This window comes from Gymnodraco acuticeps, unplaced genomic scaffold (assembly GCF_902827175.1).
Source record: "Gymnodraco acuticeps unplaced genomic scaffold, fGymAcu1.1, whole genome shotgun sequence".
NCBI lineage: Eukaryota > Metazoa > Chordata > Actinopteri > Perciformes > Bathydraconidae > Gymnodraco > Gymnodraco acuticeps.
In genome coordinates this window covers 30,487-56,707 of record NW_022991566.1, presented here as the reverse complement: position 1 = coordinate 56,707, position 26,221 = coordinate 30,487, and the positions used below count along the sequence as shown (strand labels likewise).

The 26,221-nt window shown below is 43.4% G+C and overlaps 1 protein-coding gene across 2 annotated transcripts in view; it reads left to right on the top strand.

Moving 5' to 3' along the window:
• Nucleotides 1–15,473: 15,473 nt before the first annotated feature.
• ccn6 (cellular communication network factor 6) overlaps nt 15,474–26,221 on the top strand; it is a 16,013-nt gene continuing 5,265 nt past the window's right edge. The window contains exons 1-2 of one of the 2 annotated variants that reach the window (XM_034197405.1): nt 15,474–15,521; nt 17,104–17,295. In XM_034197405.1, coding sequence (XP_034053296.1) covers nt 15,513–15,521; nt 17,104–17,295 — 201 coding nt within the window. In that variant the 5' untranslated portion in view covers nt 15,474–15,512. Of the gene's footprint in view, nt 15,522–17,103; nt 17,296–24,449 lie in introns of those variants that run through there. The other variant, XM_034197406.1, reaches the window with a different exon arrangement.

The window sequence follows — 26,221 nt, the reverse complement described above, 5'->3', positions numbered from 1 at the left end:
ACAACGACCTGAGGCATCCAGAACCAAACCAGTATGCTGACAAAGAGGCAAACTCTCATCGGTCCCTCAAACAGGACATGAAGTTCCAAACTGCGCCGCGAGATTTGGCACAATAGACATGAGAGCAGAATCCGCCCTCCATAAAAACAGCAGAGAGACTGTAAAGGAGGAGTGCAACAACAGTGGCATGATGGGGCTGCAGATGTGACTGGGCCAATGGCTGCCTACAAAAGTTACAGCGAATGGATTCAACAGCTGATGGACTGAAGAGAAGACAGAATCAGAGGAGTTGGCATGGTCGATTAGAAGTGAGGAGGCCGGGGTCACGGCTTGAGAAAACCAGGGGAGGAGGAAAGGAGAACGGGAATGAGTGAGTTACACATAAACACACTTATTCACGAAACGCACATTTAAATAACTTGAATTAACTTCATAAATACGTAAAGACAGAAAGATTTATTAATCATTTGGTAAATTAAAAATAGCAGTAAAGAGGAAACTATTAAAGTAAAATGATAATCATCCTAAAACACACTGACAGAGTAGAACTATATTCTTCAATATTTTCATCATGTTAACAATTCATTCTTTAAGACATTTTTATTCACGTGTGAATAAAGTAGTGATCTCATTGGTTACAATATTGATCACCATTAAAAGGATAGTTTTAGGAACCACTCTATAGGACAAATCTTTGTTTGTATTAATAATGTTAAAAAGGGAGCTAGTGCCAAGCCACATATTAAATTCCAATCTAAAGTGTTGATTTCACCATTGTGGCATAGTTATTACCAGACTTCGGTTTTAAATCCTTGATAAAGGAGGGAGTAATTGTTGCATGTTCGGACACCCAAGGTTCCACACACTGCTAAAGAGTTTAACATCGTTTTTTAAGTAGACCAGAATTATAATGAGCTATGAAATGCAGAGCGACACAGATCCTAGTAATGTTTTGACTCAAGATAATAGTTATTGGACAAAAGTTTCTGAAATAGATCATTAGACATTTTAATTAGTAGTGGTACTCGAAGGAAGTGAGTTTTGTACCAAGTTTCAGGAAAAGTGGGAGGCGGAAGTCCCAATGACAAGTGAGAATCATCTTGAAAATTATAGTTGAAATCGTGACATATTTTTGTAGACAAAGGATACTGGCCTATGCTGAAATGTCAAAGTCTCTGCAGAGCACGACACATGGCCAAAAAAGACGGAGACCAACTGACCTTTGACCCTGACCGACAGTGTAACTTGACAAGGCACTGTGGATGACTGACTCTGGGGTGAACCTGACCAAACTTGACATGACAACCAGACAGTGTGAGTGTGAATGTATGCCGGCATGTGATCAGTGTAACTGCATGATTCTAAAACAATAACTAACCAAGCATGTTTTTGGACTAACATATTATTTTGGAGCTCCAAGGGAAACGAGAGGTTTCCTAAAAATTCCACAAAAAGGGGAAACCGCACATGTGATATTTTCCTCTCACATGAGTTGGCGGTTTGCAAATGTAAAACTACAATCTGAAGATTCTGTTTCTTTTAGGCCTGAAGGACGGAGAGGAACACTTCTTTTCACTGAAGTGTTCACTGTGGAAATAATGATAATAATGTTCGTTATGTCGCTAACCAATTACCTGACAGTTTTTGTTCCCCTCCCATTACAGGCTTTTGTTACACATTATTTCATGTGTAAAAGGGGGGAGTGAGTATAATGTATAAATCTCAACATGGCTGTAAAATTCACAATTTAAATTTTTCTTTTAAGGATTGACAGAAACCTTCCGCCCCAACCCAGATGTTCAAACTGAGCATTGAATGTAATTAACCTGCTCCATATCTGGGGATAAGATACTGTTTGATGAATGTTGAGATGTTTCTAAATATTGATTTGAATTATAACAGGTAACACAGAATCAGTGGCCAAGGGGCTACTGTGAAACCGAAGAAGTTGACCTGTGATAATGAAACAATTTTGTAATATTTTAACAGACATTAGAGTAACTGAGGTTTGAAATGTAGAAAGAACATATTACAGTTAAAGCTAAAACATAGTAGTGTATTGAGACAGAATTTAATTTAGACAACATCATGTAACTAGCCTGGTAAAGAAGTAAAAGCCATATACTTTATTGTTTAGGTCATTATGGGGATATACATTTCATCTAAATTTAGAATAGAAAGACATTTGATGACAGTTTGTTGGAATTCTGTATTCATTTTTTCAGCGTGATAATATCTAAGCACTGACAGGTAGAAGCAGTATCACCAGGAAATCATTCACTTTGTTAGTATCGTGATTTTGGTTGTTTTTGAATCCATAACATTAGTGTGTTTCTTTACCAGAAACATTAGCAGTTCATATTATATTTGGATTTTAAATAGGATTTCATTTAAAAATAAACACGGATGTTTGTCAGAAATTCAGAGCTATTGAAATATGTTATTTAGTTTACCTAAAGATGTTGGGGTTCTTATTTAGTTGGCACAGTCCAAGTACTAAGATTCTGAAGCTGCACTGGCAGATAGGAGGGCTACAATTAATTTGGAAAACCTGTTCACAGACGGCTGTTGTTTCAAGACACCCCACCAAGAGGCTCCAAGTGGGTCAAAACAGCTGAGCGTAGGCTTGAGGGAGTTGTATCAGATTTCTCCACACAGGTCACTGGCGCCAAAAGGGGGACCCGAGAAGCACGAGGACAAAGTGGCTCAACCCCAGGCTCTCCGACCCCGACCGAGTGACCCAACGGACCTCTTATGCCGTCTGCCTGGGAGAAAAGGGGGACAGCTCGTACCACGGGAGCCAGTGTGCGGCGGGGAAACCACCTACTAGGACCAGGGGACGACATCAGGACGGACGTGGCCCTGGCAGACGTGGACTACTCGGAAGCAGCAGACTGGAGAAGGAGGACCCTGGAGACATCTCTACAGCATCGACCCGGAAGCCGCCATCAGCGGGCCGGAAGACGAGGAGGAGGAAGACATCTCTCTAGCAGGCAGCCCAGAAGCTGCTGTCAGCGGATTTGGGGGGACAAAGACAAGGCAAGCCAGGACGGCACAGGGAACTTGTCGAGGCAGCAGAGGAGTCTACTTCGCTCTGATCAGTTCTACCCGTGAAGGGAAAGCTGCATCTCCCCCTCCCTATTAGCTGTCCTTGTGGGCTATTCCTCCGAGGGGGGGGGGGCTGATGATTCTAGCACTCAGCTACCCCCTCATGGTTCCTTCACTGCCATGGAAAGTGGTGTTCTGTCTCCATGAAGGTTTCAAGTACTCTAAATACCAGCTTCGGATGGATTTATGGACACAGTAGAAAATAATGACAGTGGGTATATTTCAAAATGCCTTGTCTAAGTTTATCTCTGGAGAAGGAGATAAAAAGGGGGATTTGTAGAGTTATATTTGTATTTATTCATGTTAGCAAACTATGGGTAAGCTTAAAATGGGAATAATTTGGGTAAAACTGTGAGCTGCATTTGGGGCCTGTTGACATGTGTTTTTGAGGACAAAGGAAGATGGGGGAAGGTGAGAGCATGTCCTGATTTGCATTCAACTTAGATCTAGCTACCGTGTTTGTGATATTAAGAGAGGTCCCTTGGGTTTCTCTGGTGCTTATCAATAGTAGCAGTTAAGTGAATACTGTTCAAACAATACCTGTGTTTGTGTTTTATATTGATTTCTCTGTTTTATCCTTTCATAAATGTAAGGACTACAAATGGCTATAAACATTCTGGGCTGGTTGGAGTAAACAGGGTTTTATTGCTCTGTGGGGGAGGTGTAGGTATGCAGGCCTTGAGACCTTTTGTTGGAAAGTGAGCCTGTTTGGTTTCCTGCTGGCCAGAGTTGCGTCTCCCAATGAGATGACCTGAAAAGATGACCAGCTGACCTAACACCAAACCCCTCCTTCTTACTCTGGTATATATCCGGTGGATCCCTGGCGTTCGGCCTCTTCTTCACATGCTGCCCTCGGGTGAAAGTAGCTCTGCAGTATGCGAACTAGGGCAGGAGTAAGCCGGTATTACTCCTTAAGCATTACAATATAACTGTAATATATCATGTTGTATTGTAATGATTGTATTGCATTGTCATATTGCCATTAAAGTAGATTATTGTTAACGGTTACTTTGTAGATATGGATTCCTTCCTGTATTATAACCAGCTTCATAGGAACGCGCGGAGATTTGAAAAGCGGACCAGTTATCCCTCCAAATCTCTAACAGTATGTGTCAGAGAGAGAGTGTGTGTGTGTGTGTGTGTGTGTGTGTGTGTGTGTGTGTGTCTGTGTGTGAGAGAGAGAGTTTGTGTGTCTGTGTGGGAGAGAGAGTGTGTGTGTCTGTGTGTGAGAGAGAGTGTGTGTCTGTGTATGTGTCAGAGAGAGTGTGTGTGTGTGTGTGTGTGTGTGTGAGAGAGAGAGAGAGATAGTGTGTGTCTGTGTGTGTGTGTGTGTGTGTGTGTGTGTGTGTGTGTGTGTGTGTGCGTGCGTGGTGTGTGTGTGTGTGTGAGTGACAAACAGTGACAACTGGGTGGACAGCCGTTCCATGTCAACATCACCTGTGTACATGTCGACCAGATTTTGGGGGATGTTGATGCTGCCGAATCCCAGGGGGGTGTTTACTGCTGTGAGGAGTACCTGTTCCATGCTCATCAGCAGAAGCAGAGTGGGTTGGTTAAACCTGCGAGTCAGCTCAGAAGTGAGCAGGTCAACTACCTCAAAGAACTGGCTCCTGAAGTAGTCCTCTGGATTTTCCCACTGATGAGGTGCATCCCCATCATCATAACGGCGTGGAGTGCGCCGCCTTGGAGGAAGAGCCGGTGCCTGGACCAGGTCGTTCATGGTCGTTCTTTGGGCATCTTCAAAGATGCTGTGGAATGCCTCTGTGGACCTCAGGTTTGTTTAGTGTGTCCGGAGCATCTGCACTGCTGACTTAACTGTCTCTGCTGAGAGGTCTGTGGACTGAAGCACCCGAGCCACTTCTTCCGCAGAAGAAAACAGTTTAAGACACACTTTCAGTCCAAAGAAAACACTGAATTGAGTCATCAATGCCTGCAGCCCTGGTGCCTTTTTGCTTGCTTCTGTGTTCCCCCCCATTCAGATTATTTCATCCAAAGTGTAGTAGACAGCTTCATAATTGGCAAGCAAGGATTTGATTGCACTGCCTCTGGCTGTCCAGTGAGTGGGGCAGAGCGGTGTGAGGCCAGCACTGGCACCAGGAGAGGCAGCAGCAGCATCCCTAATGTTTTTAAAGATGGCGAGTCGTTTTGGTGAGTTGTTGATTATCTCATGTATGTCGTGAACTAAACCGAAGGCACCACGTACAATTTTGCACTTTGAAGCAGCTTCCTGAAGAATTAGGTTCAAACTGTGATTTGTGCAATGCATTGAGACTGCTTTGGGATTGATGTCTTTAACCTGTTAAACCCCGAGCCTGTTTTTCAGGTTTCAGGCTCGAAAATGACATTCCCAGAACAAATGACCATATCTTCCCTTCTAAAAGGGTTAAACTAATAATATGTTTTCTCAAAGTAATGATAAACCTGTGAGTTGGATGTAGAAAAGTCAGATTCAATATAGATGTTTTTTATTTTAAAGAAAATTCAGATTGAACATGGTAAAAAACTGTAAATTATAGTGTCCGTCCAAAAGATATTTTGCACTTATAGTGAAAACTAACCTTGGATGATGGGTTAGTAGACTAAAAGCTTTAGGAATCCAAATTACAACATATAATAAGTACCCTGTATCAAGATTGATGCAAAACAAGTGATATTTGACCTTTTTAGACATATTTAGCACAAAAAAAACCTCTTCTGGGGCCATTTGGGTGGATTTTCCGTATCTCTGGCCCCCCTTGCTGGATTTTGACATGTGACATCTCTTTCTGACCGTCAGAGCCAATGGAATCGAGGAGAATTCCCACATAGTCCTTATTTGGTAATTATTACATTACATTGCATTTAGCTGACGCTTTTATCCAAAGCGACTTACAATAAGTGCGTTCGACCAACAAAATACAAACTTGAAGAAAACAGAATCATATAAGTACATCAGGTTTCATAGAGAAAAACATTTCAAGTGCTACTCAACTGGCTTTAGATAAGCCAGCCCTTTATTAGTATATAAGTGCTTGGTTAATAGTTTTGGAGGTAGGAGTTGGAACGAGTCAGAGGAAGGGAGGGCTGAGAGCACCGATGAGGCAAAGGTAGAGGGGGAGAGGGAACGAAGGTTACGGCGGACAGGTGCAGGATGGGAAGAGATTAGTTTGTTATGTTTGAAAAGGGGTAGAGAGAATGAAATGAAGAAGTGATCGGATGTGTGGAGCGGGTTTACAGAGAGGTTAGAAGTAGTGCAGTTCCTTGAGAATATGAGATCAAGGACATTGCCAGCTTTATGAGTTGGTGGGGAAGGAGACAGTGAGAAAGCAAAGGTGGTTAACAGAGATGTTAGTTCGTCTATCTTCCCCGTCTGGAGGTTGAAGTCTCCGAGAAGTACAGCGGGAGGACCAGTTTCAGGGATGTGTGAGAGGAGATGATCTAATTCCTCCAAGAAGTCCCCCAAGGCGCCTGGTGGACGGTAGAGAACAACAATGGTTAATTGTATAGGATGGGTTACTGTGAGGGCATGGAATTCAAAGGTGGAAGGAGTGAAGTTAGGTAGCTTGAAGAGGGAAAAGCTCCATTTGGGAGAGAGCAGGAGACCAGTGCCACCTCCTCTGCCAGTGGGTCTGGGTGTATGGGAGAAGGAATATGCTGTGGAGAGAGCTGCTGGGGTGGATGTGTTGGATGGAGTAATCCACGTCTCAGTGAGAGCAAGGACATCCAGAGACTGCAGGGAAGCGTAGCCAGAGATGAAGTCAGCCTTAGGAACAGCTGACTGGCAGTTCCACAGGCCACCTGAAACTAGATGTTGGATCTCAGTGGAGCACGTGGGATAGACGAGAGCAGGCCGGTTATATCGATTACGAGATACACGGGGCCAGTGATAATTGCGAGAAGACACATAAACAGGAATGGAGAAAATACACATGATTATAGCATGAGGGGCTAAACAACCAAAGAAAATAAAACACCAACGATACTTAGCTCAATCAAAGTAGGATTTGCCTCCTCTTTGCCTCCCTCGTGACTCCTGCAGGACTCCAATGTCTTTGCCAGTCTTACTCCTGCAGGACTCTAATGTCTTTGCCTGTCTGACGCTGGAGCTGACGCTCCAGGAAAGTGCTACCTAAAATGGACACCTGATTGCTGAGTTCTCACAGCTGTGGGGCAACGTCCCTTTAATTAGTTAACTCTCTGCAGCTGGTGGCCCTCAAAAGGAAATCTAGACTGGCTTCCTCCTGATTTGTTATTGTCTTTTAAGTCAATTACATTAAACCCTAAGTTATAAAGTTATGAGTTTAACCCTTAATACAGTTACACCTACTCAATAAAGCTCTTAGTATTCTACAAATGTTTAAATCAAAGTTAACCCTAGCAGTCAGTTAGTTCACTTTTAAGGTTTCAGTCAAATTACTTGTCCCAAGTTTCTGCCTGACAGATACTGTAGCGGTTTTGAGATTTAAAATCACAATTTCAGTCAGATCAACTACAGAGCATTGATACAGAGTACACACACTGAAACAGAGAAGTCTAAAAACAGAATGATACTCACACAATTCTAGAAGTCTCCAGTAGCTTTCCTGTCAAAATCGAGTTGCACACTGGTAATGTGTGTGTGAGACTGCCGCATAGCTTAGACCGGAAGCAGCAGCCACTCTGGTGGCTACCATTTGCTCTCCGATTTTTACATAAAAATTGAATTATGGATTATAAATTAAATCATTTTTTTATACATAGACGTTAAAAACCTATGGATTAACAGATTCAGCCGCGTCTTTTCTGGTTTTAATGCCATTGAACACGTATTTTGATCAGATTGACAGCTACGGTGAGACGATCTCCCTAGAAGCTCCGTAAAGGTATGTGTTGTGATGTCTGTATTTGCTTCCCCTGTCGCGAGTCCGGATCACTCAGTAATGATACTATAAACCTAAATAATCTGTGGAACCTCAGCTTTAATCGGATATCTTGTATGTGCAGTGCAGCTACGATAAGTAATAATGGTACTTTTATCTTGAGTTCTGTGCCAATGTCCGTTAGCATTTTTCGCTAAGGGGTCATTTAGATGCTTCTTATGAGACTTGTGTTTTGTTTTGGTAAAAATGGTTTGTACCGTCAATTAGCTGAGATTATTTCCGTTAATCTGGTATAATACATTAATAGGTTCTTAAATATTAAGATCCCCTGAGACACAGTGTCGTGAAAAAAAAACCCAGGGTCCCCGCCGACGGGGACCCTGGGTTTAAAAAGCGTTTGGCCACACCTGACATTTGTCCCTGTAGAACAGATGCGCCATCGTAGGTTTGCCCTCTCATGTCACCAATGTCCAGGCCGCATCTCATTAACATGTCCTTAATAGTAAGGGTTATTGATTCTGCGTCAGTCTTAGGACAGTCGTGGGTCATTGACGGATAAGACTTTTGATTAGGCCAATTTTTAAATACAAAAAATAAGGATATATTTGGCCATTGTTCAAACATTTGGAATGTAGTTGTTAGGATCTGTCTGTGTTGTAGTTTTGTATGTCTGGTTATGGGTATTTTCATCCTTGTATATTGTCTGGTCCTTCTTCCTGTGTTTTTCCTCCCGTCGTTAGTTTCCCTGGTGTGTCTAGTTGTCTGATTGTTTTCACCTGTGGCCCTTGTGTTTCTCCTCCCCTGCCCGGCTGTGTCTCGTCTTGTGATTACCCCTTTCTGTATTTAGTCTTGTCTCTTCCTGTGTTCAGTGTCGGTTCGTCTTGTGTTGTGAGTAAACTGCGGTGAGTGTTCTGTTCTGTCTCTGAATATTGTAGCCTTGAAATAAAGGAATTATTTTGTCACTTAAATCTGCATTTGGGTCCTGCTTCCTGCACACCGTAACATTACGAACCGACCAACAATGAACCCAGCGGATTTTAATTTTGATTTGGACTTGTTATCCCTAGAATACACTCTTCAGTGTCATTATGCTGAATGGAGTAGGACCTTGGCTAAAAGGGACAAAGAGGCTGTCCTCAAAAAGGCACAAATGGAGGTGGACAACATGCCATGGTTGAGAGGCTCATTGCCTGAGTTTCTCAGAGTTTTCTCACGCAGCCCTGAGTGCCAGTCTCCATTCTCTGACCCTTTCTTGGGATCCCGCCTGGCGTTTGGAGGTCCACGGAGCCTCCAAAAGACTTCTAAAAGACGCAAGGTCAGGAAGCCAGCTCGTACTCAGGTACCGGTCCTAGCAGCCATGGTTCCGGCTCCAGAGCCGGCCCATACAGCCATGTTTCCGGCTTCAGAACCGGACCTCACAGCCATGTTTCCGGCTTCAGAACCAGACCTTACAGCCATGATTCTGGCTTCAATTCCGGCTCCAGAGCCGGCCCATACAGCCATGTTTCCGGCTTCAGAACTGGATCATACAGCCATATTTCCGGCCATGGTTCCAGACCTAGTACAGTCCCCAGCAGCCATGGTTTCAGCCCCAGTTCTGGCCCGAGCAGCCATGGTCCCGGCCCCAGCTGCCACAGTCCCCTCTCCAGTTCCCCCTCGAGTCCCCTCTCGAGTCCCTTCTCTAGTCCCTCCTCTAGCCCCTCCTCTCTCCTCTAGTCCCCTCTGGAGTCCCCTCTCCAGTCCCCTCTCGAGTCCCTTCTCTAGTCCCTCCTTTAGTCCCTCCTCTAGTCCCTCCTCGAGTCCCCTCTCTAGTTCCCCTCTCAAGTCCCCTCTCTAGTTCCCCTCTCAAGTCCCCTCTCGAGTTCCCTCCTCTAGTTCCTCCTCTAGTCCCCTCTGGAGTCCCCTCTCTAGTTCCCCTCTCGAGTTCCCCCTTGGTTCCCCTCTCGAGTTCCCTCTTGGTTCCCCTCTCGAGTCACGTCTCAAGTCCCTACCCAATATCCTGGTCCGTTGGAGGTTCCGCTGGGGGTCCTGCCAACTCCATGTACTGTCCCATTGGAGGCCCCGTCGACTACTCCTCTGTCGGGGGTCCTACCAATCCATGTACTGTCCCGTTGGAGGTCCCGCCGACTACTCTCCTGCCGGGGGTCCTGCCAGTCCCATGTCCTATGCCGATGGAGGTTCCGCTGGGGGTCCTTCCGGCTCCATGTCCAGTCCCGTTGGAGGTCCCGCGAACTACTCTCCTGCCGGGGGTCCTGCCGGCCCTGTGTGCTGTCCCGTTGGAGGTCCCGTCGACTACTCTCCTGCCGGGGGTCCTGCCAACCCTATGTCCTATCCCGTTGGAGGTCCCGCCGTCTACTCTCCTGCCGGGGGTCCTGCCAGCTCCTTGTCCTGTCTCGTTGGAGGCCCCGCCAACTACTCTCCTGCCGGGGGTCCTGCCAACCCTATGTCCTGTCCCGTTGGAGGTCACGTCATCTACTCTCCTGCCGGGGGTCCTGCCAACCCTTTGTCCTGTCCCGGTGGAGGTTCCGCCGTCTACTCTCCTGCCGGGGGTCCTGCCAATCCTATCTCCTGTCCCGTTGGAGGTTCCGCTGGGGGTCCTGCCAACCCATTGTCCTGTTCCGTTGGAGGCCACGCCATCCTCTGTCTCGCCGGGGGTGCTGCCAACTCCTGGTCCTCTTCCGTGGGGGATCCTGCCGAGGCCTATCCCACCGGCTCCGGTTCCTGTTCGGCCGACACCAGGCTCTGCTCGGCCTCTGTAGCTGTCTGGTCTTCGCCCTCGAGCCCGGCCCCCTGTGAGCCGCATTCTTTGCCCTCGAGCCCGGCCCCCTGAGGGTCACGGCCTTCGCCCTCGAGCCCGGCCTCCTGACTTTACCAGCCGCGGTCTTCGCCCTCGAGCCCGGCCCCCTGAGAGCCCGGCCCCCTGAGAGCCGCGGTCTTCGCCCTCGAGCCCGGCTCCCTGAGAGCCGCGGTCTTCGTCCTCGAGCCCTGCCCCCTGAGTGCCGCGGTCCTCGCCCTCGGGCCCGACCCCCTGACTCTTCCTGCCACTGCCTTCGCCCCTCCATAACCCCCTTTTCAAGCTCTGCCTTGCCCCTGAGGGGCTGTCAGCCCAAGCCCGTCCTCCAGACCCCCTCCACCCACCCTGTTGGCCCTAGTTTTGTGTCCCTCCTCCGGTCCCCCTCCACCCACCCTGGTGGCCTACGTACCGTTATTGACAATCATTGGTTACCCCGCATGACAGATGGTCGCCCCAAAGGATGAGAAAACAGCAGGTAGTTAAAAGTCTATTTAAAATGTACACAATACAGTTCAGACGAAAGAAAACTGAACAAAGTTTTTATTACAATAAAAAAGAACATTCAAATATAAAAAATTAACATAACATTTTAATTCAAAACATTAAAAAAGTTAAAGTGCAATGCACATTACATGCATCAGGAACGTTGCAGAAACAAACATTTCACACATTTCTCTCTCTCTCATTTTTTCTAAACAGTAGAGAGGAAGACTGCAGGAGAAAAAGAGAGAGATCAGAGAGACACAAAAATAATTTGTGTGTAATTTGTTCGGGATCAAAATTTGTTTTACAAAAGATTGTGTGATCATGGAGAGTAGCCGGTTCTGTGTCGACAGGCAAGAAGCTATCCAAGACAACCCCCACCCCCCCCCCCCCCAACACACACACACACACACACACACACACACACACACACACACACACACACACACACACACACACAAGACTTCAAGTCATCCCTAAGCATTGTTTTCTGTCTTGCCTTATCACCATCCACACACATCCCCTACAAAATGACATGAGGTTGATTCATATTTGAGCCAAAACTGATGGATATTCTATTTTGTGTCTATTTAAAATGTACACAATACAGTTCAGACGAAAGAAAACGGAACAAAGTTTTACAATAAAAAAGAACATTCAAATATTAAACATTAACATAACATAAAAACATTCAACATTTAAAAAGTTAAAGTGCAATGCACATTACATGCATCAGGAACATTGCATGAACTTTGCAGAAACAAACATTTCACAAATGTGTGGACCCTGGTAGTCAAGAATGAACAATTTCAATAATAAAAAGTAAACAGAGTTGAATCAAAGTAAGTATTTAAACCCAGGTATTTCTGAACTTTACCCAGTCTTGGCAAGTCAGCTTTGAGAAGCGTGAGGTTGCTGGCTCAGGCTCTGAGATGGCAGCGTGAATATCTTTCCTAAAGTAGAAAATTACATCTGGAGTTTGTGGCCACATGAACAGGTTCTTGTCACCAGACTGCCGCATGCAGCTGACCTGCAGTTCCTCTCCCACAACCTTGAGAACCTGGCCTACATATGGAAGCTCATCGTAGGGTACAATCACAAACTTGCCACACAGATCTAGAACACTTTCTTGTTCTCTAGGTGGCTCAGGAAGAGACCGGGGTTGATTCTCAGTGTGGTGCACGGTGTTTCTCAGGTCTACTGTTATTGGCTTGTAACAAGGGCATGGATTCATCTCTAAGCGCTTGCAGAAGCATGACACCTCCCTGTGAGTGATCTGTGCAGGCTGTGAAGACACAACCTGGTGTATCTTAAAGGTGCCCTTCACAGCCTGCAAGCTGCCAGGAATCAGCTCGTCGCAGCTTTCGATGCTCTCTCTGCTTACCCAATAGTAAGTGATACTTGAGCCTAATCTTTTGTTCAGCATCTCATACAGATCCTGTGGCGTCTGAAGCTCACCACCTCTGTGAACGTAGAGATCCGCTTCTCTCTTTATTGCCCCACCAATCCCATCTGGGGCCCCTTTTCCATGGGATTTTTCAGAGTAATTCCAGGTCACATTTGTGAATCCAGAGAGGAAAGGCACAGTACTGAGGAGATAAAAGTTGTTTTTATTACGGTACTGTGTAACCGGCCCATCACTCAGAATGTGGAGACTTGTGATCTGTGGGAAGGTTTCCCGAAGCTCTCTCAAAATGGGTTCTAGGTGGGCCCACACTGCCCGTTTGTCGTGGCGGAGGCTGTCAGACCATGTTGCGTATGATTTTATTCCATGGACAGTGTACAGGACCGAAGTGTGGATAGTAGCCTGCTGTCTACTGCCTCCAAAATGAAATGCCTGGATCTCTGTGCTCAGCTTGCAGGCATAGTTCTCTGAAAAATCGATGTGCAAAACAGCTTCACACTCTGTAATGTTTAGTTTGAGGAAGCGGAACTGTTCTGCCTGGTGCAGCCAGTTGAATTGGTGTATTGCCAAGGCTTCTAGCTTCTGGGAGAAAAGGTCTATCAATTCCTTGATGGTTCCGGTCTGGGTCTGTTTGACCACGTTAGCAAATGTTTTCTCTCCATTTGTAGATTTGACCCTCTTCCAGGTGACTTCTCTGCTATGCTCTGTTTTATGGAACTGTACTACCTCAAAGGAGCACTTGGCACTGTCTCTGTTGCCAGTGTCTTACCCCCTTTTGGCTTGAACTTTTCACTCAGGGTAGCCCTTTCTTTTGCCCTCGTCTCGCTTTTTGTGGCTCTTTCCTTTTCTTTTTTCATCTTTGCTAGTTTTTTCTTCAGATTTATGTTCTGCTTTCTTAGTTTATGGTTCTCAGCCTGAAAGTCTTTTACAATGTTTCTCTGCTGATGTATTCTCTCTCTGTCCTCTCTCTGGTGTGGAGGACACCGGTGGATTAAAATCCTCAGGAGGTAGGGGATCCACCACAGCTTGCCCTGGATTCTCTTGCTGCTCTTGGATTACGTCTACACCAGCTAGAACTGGTGGAGTGTTCTCCATGGATAGAGGTGTCAGGTCCAACATCGCCTTTTCCATCTTTTTCCTTCCCCTGTAACCTCTGGATGCAGCGTTCCACTTGTCTCTCTGTTTTTTTTTCTCCCTCTCTGAAATCTCATCCGACTTCAAATATGGAATCTTGCCCTGTTGTTTTCTTCTAACAAAGAAAACTATGAAACAATAGTGTATAATGTTATACTGATTCTGGTGGGCTAAATCACATACAAATTTAAGTTCAATATATTACAGAAAAGGTTATTCCTAATCCTACTAACATGACAGTTTGAAATACACCAGAGAAAGATAATGATAATAATTCATTTATTTTGTATAGCGCTTTTCAATGACCCAAAGTCACTGACAATAGGCAAAAAAACAAAGAAACAGAGAAACATAGATATACTACATGTTACATATAGTTTTTTTACCTTTCTCTTTTCCTGGCAAGATAGTCGGCTCTTACTGTAGAAGACTGCTTGCTGTAGCAAGCAGTCTTCTCTTTGCTTGTTTTTGCCATCTAGAAAATAGGTTAAACTAGTTAAACATGACTAATACATGTACAATTACCTAAATAGAATGTAATGCTATACAGTTTTTAAATATTTCTCATAAGATTGTACAAAAAAAAAAAAAAATGTACTGAAAATATATGTTAAAGTATACAAAGAGTTATGATAAAACAAAGAACTTTATGTATATAAAACAGGAATACAATATAAATATACAGAAACTACAAATACAGGACATATATCTATCATCTAAAACACTCAGCAGTGGTCGCCCCACATGATACTCGGTCGCCCAGATGATGTTTTCAAGGTCAGTCAAATATTACAGGCTAACCGTTAGCTACAGAAAACAAACTAGCTAGCTCTTACCACATGTCACTATCAAATTCATCATCAAAATATAGATTTTCAGATAAAACGTATTATTCACAGTTTTGGGGCGGTCGTCCCACAAGACATCCAAAAGTGGCAAGTACATTACAGCAGTTTAAAAAAGAGATTTTTTTGCAAATATGAAAGAGACTTACTAACCTGCCAGTTGTTTCTCTGGGTCCCTCACATGTGACTGGCTGATGCAACATCCTGTCCTTGAGGTGGTTTCAAAATAAAAGTCCCACAATTGTGTTTTCTTGATGGTCGCCCCAGATGATATTTCATAAAATTAACATACGCGGACAACATTCGTTTGTATATTATGATGGGACTATATGTGCAAATGCTTCATAATTTTGTCAATGAATGCAAAACATGTTTGAAATTATGCCAAATAGGGCAAGGGAAATATTTAAATAGATTTAAAGTGATTTTAAGCCGGTTGTCCAAATAGAAGTCAATGCTGGACGGTCGCCCCACATGGACATTTGACACTTCAGTAGGGGTGTAACGGTATCCGTATTCGTCCCGTACCGTCACGGTTCGGACGTCACGGTTCGGCACATGCAGTCTCACGGCGAATACGCCTTTTTTTAAGAGTGGGAAAAAAGTCTGTCACTCAGGGCAGTATTACACTATATATAATCCAGGGTGCGGTATTGCGCCTAAAAGCCAGCCGCCCGTAAATAACTAATGAAGAACAAAACACAACAAAACAAACACAATACATGAAGAAGAAAAGTTAGCTATGGCGAGTTCACACAACACACAGGAGCTAGAAGACCCACCTGCTTCTTTTAGATCTGCTGTGTGGGAACATTTCGGGTTCCCTGTGGACTACAACAATGATGGGGTGCGAGTTGTGGATCGGACGAGGACGGTGTGTCGGTGTTGTTCGACAGCGGTGCGGTATGCTAGTGGTAACACGTCAAACATGCTCGATCACATCCGAGTCAGTCTCAGTCCCCAGCGAGAGGGTTTTCTCGACGGCAGGTGACATAGTTAACGCCAACAGATCTGCCCTCACTACTGACAACGTAGACAAACTCATCTTATTGAAGAAATACTTGAAAATAGAGTAAAGCTTGAGTACCTTTATTTAGGCATAATGGCCTCACACACTCACAAGTTAATTAATTACACATGTTCATTGCTCCTAAAGGTACAGATTTTATTTTGTTTTACATTTATCATTGTATTTATTTTATATGTTGACATCAGGAGATGTTATACAGTTCTGTATTGCCTTTTATTGATTGTGATTGAAAAACTCTTATTATTTATTTTAATATGTTCAAGACATTCTTTTTAGTTGTACAGCTTATTTAACCTTTTTGTTTGACATCAGCCATTATAAATAATATGGCCATCTGAGTGTGTGTGTTACTGTTTGTGGTTTGTTTTTAACCGTGTAAAACAGTTAATGATTCCAAATGTTAGAGTTCCTTATTTTCATACCAAAACTTGCACTACTGTTAAAAATAAATAACAGCAAAAAAATATTATGCATTTGGGACTTTTCTTTTCCTTGTTGTACCGAACCCGTACCGAACCGTGACCCCCAAACCGAGGTACGAACCGAACCGTGACTTCTGTGAACCGTTACACCCCAACACTTCAGGTAGCAGAAAAATGACCAATACCTCAAATGTTTGGAGAAGTTAAAGTGGGTATGTATATGGGGAAGGTATTAGAGATACATGTTATCTTTTTATGAATTTTAATGTTTTTTTTAAGGTAAAAAATTCAGTTGGACAGAAAAAATAGGCATCACGTCATTGACCCAATTACATTCCTATGAAGTCTTCATGGACAACATAACCAGCTGATACCCATCGTACAGTCAGAGACAACTGTTCATGCCCGGAGCAATCGCGAGTTTCATCCACAATAACTGCATAGTGTTTTGCATTGCTTTTAATTTCAGTGAATAGAGTGGTGAGAGACTCCCGATACATCTGATTTATAAGTTCATTAATTGTCTCATGTGATGCATATTTCCCGGTGAGCATGAAGCTTTTCAGAGTGGGGTTTTTCTCAGCTACGAGTTCAACTAGCTTTTGGAAATTGCTCTCCTTATCCGCATGCCCCCTGATTGCTAGGCCCTGTCGGGTTAGAAACTGCAGACAGCGCAGTTGCTCCATCATTCCATCTCTTATTTTTTCCTGCTCAATACGCTGTTGTTTGACAAGTTGTATGTTGACTGGTGTTTGACTGAAGAAAGCGCAATTTTTTTTAATACACTCTGTGGAAATTAGACTTTTCGTGGCTGTCCAGGAGGCTTGGGCACTTTTTCCAGTTATTAACTCGGTATTTACAAAGCTGTCATCTCCACATTTGGAGAAAGTTACAAGCCGTTTGACAGCAGCACATCTGCATATTTCACAGAAGGCTCGTTCAGTGGTTTTGCAAAGAATGAACCACTCTCTGTTTTTGTACCATTCTGCATTGAAGTACCTTCTCTTTGCCCAAATAATCTAGCGGTCTCCTTTTTTTCGACAGTTAGCTGTGCAGCTTTACCCGCCTCAATGTCCCGACAACAAACCTCCATGCAGTCGGAACCAGCCTGTTTCGGTTCAACGACGGCGGTGGGGGTGGCTGGAGCTGCTGCTTTTGGGTTCATCTGGCTTTGCTGATGAAGGTCCAGGCTCCGGAGATGTGGATGTCAGCGATGTGACCTTCCGGTTGTTAAATGTAAGTTTAGATTGACTGTATTTAGCTTTCTTCTGCGCTGGTTCTTCTGACATGTTTGCAGGTGTATATTCTTTCTATCTGGTTAATGGCTGACACACACAGAACAACGTAACAAATAAACAAATCTAAGCTTTTTTTATTGGTTGTAATTTACATGGATACATTTGAATGGTGTGACAATGTCCTATTTGATTGGGTTAAAATGTACATATTCTTCCTGTTATGTCTGCCTGCTGTATTTTACCTAATGCAAAGTGACCTGCTCCATCGAAATCAGTCGCATTGATCCGAAGACACATTTTGAGTTGTATACACTGTTGGAAAGAGGAGATTCCTAGCTTTCTAATGATATCAGGATTGTTTTTGTACTATATTAAGCAAAATATGTCACATTATATAATGACTGTCACCGAGTCATCATTTTGAGAAAAAGGCCTCTAAAGTTTCCTCTTCTCTGGATCGATCTGATTGATTATTAGCGGAGCAAATGATCAAAATAGTACGGAGGGAAGATATTTTCGTTTGGATTACTGGTCTGTGGGAAGCTCTCGAGTGTGTGTGTATACGTGTGTGTGTTTGTGTATTTTTGCGTTTGTGTGTATTGTGTTTGTTTCCCGGGGAAAACACTCAGGAGAAACACCGGCTGTTGTTATGCCTGCTGTGACGTTAAGTTACTCCGTTCTCCGCTTGTAATTATGCCGTTAAAAGCTTCGAACCTGTATTTATCATCTGAATTTGCCGAAACAAGTTTAATATTCTGAAAGCCAAGACTTTGTTTATTTGAAATCAGATGAAAACAAACTGTAACGGACCCTGCCGTGTTATCTATTACTATATGCCTTACATTCATAATTTCAGCCGGAGGGAGGGGGAGCGGCGCTGCGGAAGAGCAGAGTGGCGAGTGAGAGGCGAGCTGTCATCTTCCCTTTACAAGCTTCAAAAATGCCTGTAGCTAATGAGATTGAATATAACAATCAAAAATAACAAAATATACACAGCTAGATCAGATGGCGTTCTTTTTAGATGCGACTTTAGAGTAGAGGGGAATTATTGAAACGGGATTTGTACAGTGTTCCGCGGCATCTGCTGCTGCGAAAATGTGGGCCAATGGCCCCCTGGCCCCCCCGCTTCCGGCACCCTTGAGAGGGACCCAGAATTTGCCGGAGCCTGGATCACCACATGCTTCCCATCAATGGCACCAACGCAATTAGGAAAGTTCCAGATCTCCTGAAACTCTGCAGCGATGGCTCTCCAGTCCTCCGACTGTGGTAAAGGCATGGTCTCCTCGACCAGGGCGGTCCAGATGGCACCCGCAACCTCCTTCACGATGACAGCCACTGTTGCATGCCCGACCCGATAGCTGAATGCAATGGTCCTGTACGAGTCACCGGTTGCCAGTATACCTGAGAAAAAAGTAATATACATGATTTAAAATAAAATATATGTCAGACGCCACGCAGACACAGATCCCCCCCCACACACACAGACACACACAGACCACAGACACACACACAGACCACAGACACACACCACAGACACACACAGACCCCACACACACACAGACCACAGACCCCAGACACACACACAGACCACAGACACACACACACAGACACACACACAGACCACAGACACACACATACCCCAGACAAACACACATAGACACACATACCCCAGACACACACACACACAGAGATCACACACACACACACCATGTACACAGGGGAGCAATACTGTATTTACCTAGCTATTTTAATTAATGTCATCCATCTGAACTAAATCACAGACTTCATTCATCATTCATCCATGGCATGCATTCGCTCTCTTTATATACAGAGTCAGGTTAAAGAAGTAGAAATACACAAAATGTACCGTAGGCAGATGGCGAGTCGCTCGGCGGGTCCGATTGACAAACGCATATGGGTGTCCGCCTTTGCAATCAGTGGACCCACTTTTCCGAGCAACTCGTCAAACACGTCTTTGCTCATCCTGAAGTACTGCTGAAACAGTACATCATCCAGGCGGAGCTCTTGGATCAGAACGTGGTATTCCCCCCGTTGCAGACGTTTTCTGAGTATCGGATGTACCCAACAGCGACGCACAATACGTGGCCTCCTGCGAGACATTGCATATACCAACGCTACTCTTGCTACAAAACCGGCATCCATTTTGGCAATAGTGGAGAAGAAGCTGGCGTTCTATGCCGGGGGCGGGCGGGAGATTCCTGATTGGTTGTTGGTCGCCTTGGGCGTGTGAAATCGCCAAGCTTCAGACACGCCCAGCATCAGACACGCCCAGCATCAAGATTTTTTTCATGCCTGTGTGTGGACGGGCCGTTATTATATGTTGTACTTTGGATTCCTAAAGCTTTTAGTCTACTATCCCATCATCCAAGGTTAGTTTTCACTATAAGTAATGTGGTTTTTTTGGACGGACACTATAATTTACAGTTTTTTACTATGTTCAATCTGAATTTACTTTAAAATAAAAACATCTATATTGATTCTGACTTTTCTACATCCAACTCACAGGTTTATCATTACTTTGAGAGAAAAGATTATTAATTTAACCCTTTTAGAAGTGAAGATATGGTCATTTGTTCTGGGAATGTCATTTTCGAGCCTAAGACCGGAAAACAGGCTCAGTGCTTAACAGAAGCTTCCAGTCTGTTATTCTAACTATCAGCATCAGAGTGATCTCCAGCCTGGTCCTCACCAACACTCTCACCTGTGTTAACGAGAGAATCCCTGACATGATGTCATCTATTCCTTTGTGGCTGAAATGTAGTGCAAATGTGCTTTTGGGGATTAAGGTCATTTTCATGGCAAAGAGGGACTTTGCAAATAATCTGATCACTCTTCATAACATTCTGCAGTATATGTTAATTGCCATTATATAAACTGAGGCAGCAGACTTTGTGAACATTTATATTTGTGTCATTCTCAAAACTTTTGGCCGTACACCTGGAACATCTTCACAGGTTTTTGCAAAAACTATTCTAAAGAAAAGCAGAGATCTGAATCTCAGAGCAGACACCTTACAGCAGAGTGTGAGATGGGCTGAAGCTGAAGCGCAGGAAATCTGTGAAGGCAACAACATACCTAAAAAGGGCTGAAAACCTTGTAACAGCACACCTGATCTATGACAAATGTTCTGCACTCATTCTTTCAGGTGTGGTGAAAACATAGAAAAGTCCTTTTGCATGCACCAGTTTCTTGAAGTGAATAATTATATCACACATTATTTTTAGGAGCTGAACAGCTTCAGCCAACCACGATAATTGTCGTCCTCCAACCACTTGTCATTAAAGGAGACCTATCATGCTATATTTAAATGATATAGTGTATGACCATACCTATATAAGGTATATTTATACATTTTATTTTTCAAAATACCAAACAGATCATTTTTTAGCCATGCCTCGTTTCGCTCATTTTCGCTCTTTTCCAAGCCTGTCTTTGAAAATTCTGAGCAGCAGCTGACCACGCCCCCCTGCAGAAGAGCGGGGCATGAGCCGGTGAGAGTCACGTTACCATGCTTGCTGTGATTACGAGTGTGGAATAAACATGTCATCTCAGAGCAATGCATGTGTTCAAGCGTATTATCAATTTGATCCAGAGACTGACCCTGAAGCAGCGGAGGTTTTGGTGGAGGTGCAAAGATCTCGGTTGCAGCAGGACGTTTCTGAATGGTTAGTTGACAAGCTGTTGTCCCTATTTATTTTACTCTGTTACGATGATTGCTACTTATTCCGTTCATATTTTGGCTAATTAGCAAGAATGCAATGTGTACAGTTTGTAACTTATAGTTTGTAACGCAAAAACAGCAATACATATATATATATTTATAAAGGGAGACATTCATATTTTCAGCATATATACAATGGCCTCATTGCGTTTATTAATAGTTTACAGCCCTTTTCTTCCAACATCGTGCAACAACCGTTGGAAAGTTCAATAACTTAGGGTGATAACAAGTATAACTCCAACAACACCTCAGTTGTCAGCAATGTGTGTAGTTTCATGTGTTTTTAAAAGCTGTTATTGACTTCTTTCTACAGGTGTACATGTGCAAATTGCGCCACGATGCCTTCTGAACGGAGAATGTGCTGCATGGAGATACCACAGGTAACATTTTTGATAGCTTCACTAAGTTGTCTGTTTAGAGAATACATTTTTCACATGTCATTCAATATATCTTTATCACACTAGGTGTCAAGACGGATGCAGGAACTTGAGGACTCTGTAACCTGTGGTGGACCATCCTGGATTGGAGCCTGTGTGCCTGAATGTGTTCTCCCTGCAGAATGCATTGAATATTTACAGAGCTGAACATGGTGGACTACAGTTAAGGCAAATAGAGCAGTGAGTGGTTTGTTTGTTTTGACTGAAATTGTAAAACGAATGCCAATATTGTTCATGGAAATAAATACTGGTGTATATGGCTTTATGCAATCTTTCATTCTGTCATTGTACATGTACTATTATATACTACACAGCAATGGCATAACACACCCATGTGTACGACAACAAAAGTCCACACACAACCTTATGCTTTTGAAATCAGAATATTCTTTACCCATCCAAACATGAATAATCACGACACATTTGATATCAACTCGGAACTTTATTGTCAAAATCAACGGTTCTTTGAACCCATAAAAAAAAACTAAATGTACTTGTATTTTGTATAAATGACACTAAATATTTTTTTTAATGATTTCAGGCGTCACAGGTATCTAGCCTACAGAAGCTTTGTGAGCTGGTGCTGGGGCTTCCTTGGACGCAGGATCAGAGTGGTGATTCCGGCCTGCGTTGTCCTCAGGGAGGCAGGAGTTTCCTGATCCGCAAAATATCGATGTTGGGTTCAGACAGCAGCCAAATTGAACCGTGTAGCATACCCGGCGATGACCTCCTCCCTGTCAGGTCGCTCATAATGGTGCAGGGTCCACAAAGACTTGGTCGAAGATCAGGTCCATCTAGTTGGCCACGTAGCCTGTGCAATGTTAAAAAAAGCACAACAAAAAATGTGGTTTAGATTAGTATATGCATGTAAAAAACTGAAAGTTATTTCTTATTTTATATTTGTAAATAGTTGTATAATAAATATTTTAAACACTTACAGAATGTGGGGTCAGTCTTTACTGGTTTTGCTCTGCATTCTCCCTTCCTGGCCTTTGGGAACTGCAGTTTATACAGAGGGTTTCCAGTGGATGTAGTGGCTTGTGCACGCTCAGCGTTTTCATTGTAGTGCAGGGCTGCCAGGTACAGTCTTTCATTTCCGCCATGAGAAAAAAAAAATGTAAATAATAGCAAAGGATGTACAAATTGTCACTAATTAGTAAGTATGTGAGGTGCTGGCCTGTAAAGAAGAAAACATAGTTAGAACAAAATCATCTCAACTTAGTATTCAGGATGAGAAAATACTATTTGGATAAATATAGTCTGAAATCCCAAAAGATGGGGCTTAAAACTCTCCATCAGCTGCTGGGCGGTCTGTAGAGGGGGAGGAAAAGAGATCTCCGTCCTCCGTGTTTTATTCTTATAGAAGTAAGAAGAGAAGTAACGGGGCAGAAACCCTCCTTTTTACGCAGCGGTCCAGACATAGACATCAAACGGCGACACATATTCAGTTGCCAGTTACTTTGGCATTAGGGCAGGGATATCTAGATACTTCCCAAGGTCTGACATCATGAAGTGTGCTACTTTTAAAGCAAGCAACGATGTTTTCAAATCTGTAATCAAAAAGCTCCTCAAAAACACTATCGAAGCAGTTCCTGCCGTTGCTACGTTAGTTCAAACAGTAACAACGGACTACTTTTCTTAGCGGATGCTTGTCAATTTAAATCAATACATACAACTATTTTTTAAGTCAATAAAATAATTTTCTAAATCCATAAAAGCATTTCAATTAATATTGGGAGTCATGTCGTTACTTTGTTGAGAATGTGGCCATGTGTAATAAGCGGGATGATGTGCACATTGCATAATGTGCCTTCATGCCGATCTAGATCCCTCCGCAAAAAAAACAAAAAAACGGCTTGTTCGCGGGCGAGAGCCGGCTCCCGTCGTTCACTTAAAAGAGCCTTGGTCTGGTTTGTTTAGAAAAAAACAGAAAAAAAAATCGAGGTTTAAATCGAAAATTGTCCATTAGTTAGAAAAAAAATCGCGATTTTATTTTTAGGCCAAATCGCCCAGCCCTAACTACAATCACAAAAGCTTTTACATATAACGCTGCAAAAAACGGCACTTACCTACAGAAGATTACGTTTGTTATTATAACTTACTCAATATGATTTTAGAGGATACAAAATACTAATAAATAGGAGAATAAATACTTGTGTTATCGGCTAGGGCGTGGCTTTACAGCCTTCACACAGATCGCCATTACGGCAGTATGTCTGAACATGTTAGCAAATGCCTGATAATTAAAATAAAAGACAAAGCAAAGACTGCGGAGCGTACAAAATAAAATGTTACAAAAACATATAAACACCTAACCGATTACTATTTGGGTTTGAGGCGACATTGATACGGCGAAGCTACATGCTACAAGCTAGAGATAGCTTTATCAGGAAAAACACCGCTAAATAAAAACTTACAGCTTCAAAATTGGATGTGTCCTCACTGGCCTGCTCCCGGATGGTTGGTATTGATCCCGGGTTTAGCATTAGCTTGGAGGCATATCCGTGTTGGACTTGAGAGAAGTTCATAAACATGTCCGTGGTAAAATGTTTGGAACACAGTCACACCAACATAAATCTGCCGTGGTCTTCTGGCACATGTCCCTTGAAAATGAAGTCTAGCCACAGATTATTTTCTTTTTCCACTGATGGCATTGCATGCATTCCCCTGTCCCGAGTCTTGCAGCCAACAACAGCACAATGTTTAACTGGCTTAGACATCCTGGCAAGAGCAGACAAAAACACAGATGTGACTGGGGTTGATTTAGCCTGCCGATAGCCTATGTGCGAATGAGAGGTTTGGCAATGCACGTGGCCGTGGCTCATTCCCCTGATAGGTGGAGAGTTGACCAATAAGCGGAGCACGTCTCTTTGTGACGTAGAAAAGTGTTGAAATCTGGATCCATTTTTTTCAGATCCGTTGCAGCCCCTTTTTTAGAGATTTGGCTAAGGAGGAAAATAGAGAGGGTTGTGTTTTCTGACACTTGGTGAGTTCCCTGGAACACCGGGGACACATATTCATGTATAAAAGACGTACAAAGGTGCATTTTGCATGATAGGTCCCCAAGCATTTACCCATTGTTAAACCTGCTCTCAGCATCGTGTTCCTTTTTGTCCGCGGCAGCCTTCAAATTTGAAGCTGGATAAACACGTTCTTCTTCCACCTTAAAATGCGGATCACAGTCACAAAAGGCGTTCTACAGCCACCTACTAAGCGGAGTGTGTGCTAGTCACATACAAAACAAATAGGAATTGGACGTTGTAGGATATAACATAACGTTACCGAGAAAATAAAACATACAAATAAAAAAAAATAGACACACTCATTCATTCTGCCCCAGATACAATGGAATACCTCCCCTCCTAAAATGCCAGACCTTTTAAGACATTTTTAGACCTTGAATATCAAAAAATAGATTTAAGACTTTTAATACTTTTTAAGGATCTGCGGGGACCCTGATAATGCCAAAGCCAACAAGATGTACAGAAGGTATAATAATGACGATACTTACCATCTAAGTTTAGCCTTTGAGGATGCTCAAATTAGGTTATTATGGTCATAAACCAGAGTATTGAACACATTACACCGATGAGGCACTATGTGATAACTTCAAATATCATCATATACAAATTTAGTCTGAGTGTGGGGTAAATATCTGTTCCACAATTCTTGACAATTCATTCAACAAGATATTTTGCACAAAACCTGGGAAAAGGTTATTGGGAGAGTAGTTGTAGAGCGATGCAGTGATGATGTATTTCTGTAGGCTACCCCGAATGTTAGCATTGGTGTCCTCGACAAATACAATGAGATTTTCCATTGAATTGGGAATATTGCAGAAAATAAGATCTGTGCAAACACGTTTGACAAGCGTACATGTTTTGTTCCGATTTAAGCATAAATGCAATCGGCAAAAATAAAAAGCTAACAATAAGCTATAAACAAACTACAGTACATCACGAACGCATGGCTGTGCATCACCTCGCTAAGCTAAAGGCTGCTAATGTTCATCATGATTACGCTAGTCTCATTAAAACACTATATATATTATAGCACTATAATAAGCGGCTTCATTCTGGTCTGTCCATGTGTAGTCTCAAAGGGGCGTTGGCTTTACGTGGATGGCTGGCTCTGAGAGTCACCTCTTTACTCAGTGTAAATAATAATGGAATGTGAACTCAAAGACACGCAGTCTGCATTAAGTGGGACCATACAGTTTAGGCACCAAATAGAACAAACAACAAACAGTGGATGCATTTACAAACTGGAAGTCTACTCATGAGTTCAGTTTTTGTCTGGTAAAGAATGATTGGGAAAATATTTCTTAAAGTGTTCTACTTTATGTGGCAGCCTGTCACACGTGGTTTACAGATTGAACTGTTAGTTGCTCCCAGATAAATGAAGCGGGTCCACACACAGACTAAGAATAAACAAGTGGGCAGGACTTGAAGGCCCTGGTGTGGCCCAGCAGTTATAAAGACAAATATTTCCCCTGTGGATCAGTGAGGCAGGGAAAGGTGTGTTTGGAGAGGAGACAGAGGGGTGCTTTGTCCCCTTTCCACCAGGTCAGCTCTCCCAATCTCTTTCCCCTACTCCTCTCTCTCTCCCTCTGCCAGTCTTCCTCTCTAAATCCCACCTTCAGCTCTGTCGTCCCCCTGCGCCCTCCTGGAGCTCACACAGACCTTCTCACTTAAGAGATGCTATCGCTTCTCTGCTATTCCCTGCTGCTCATCCTTGCTCAACAG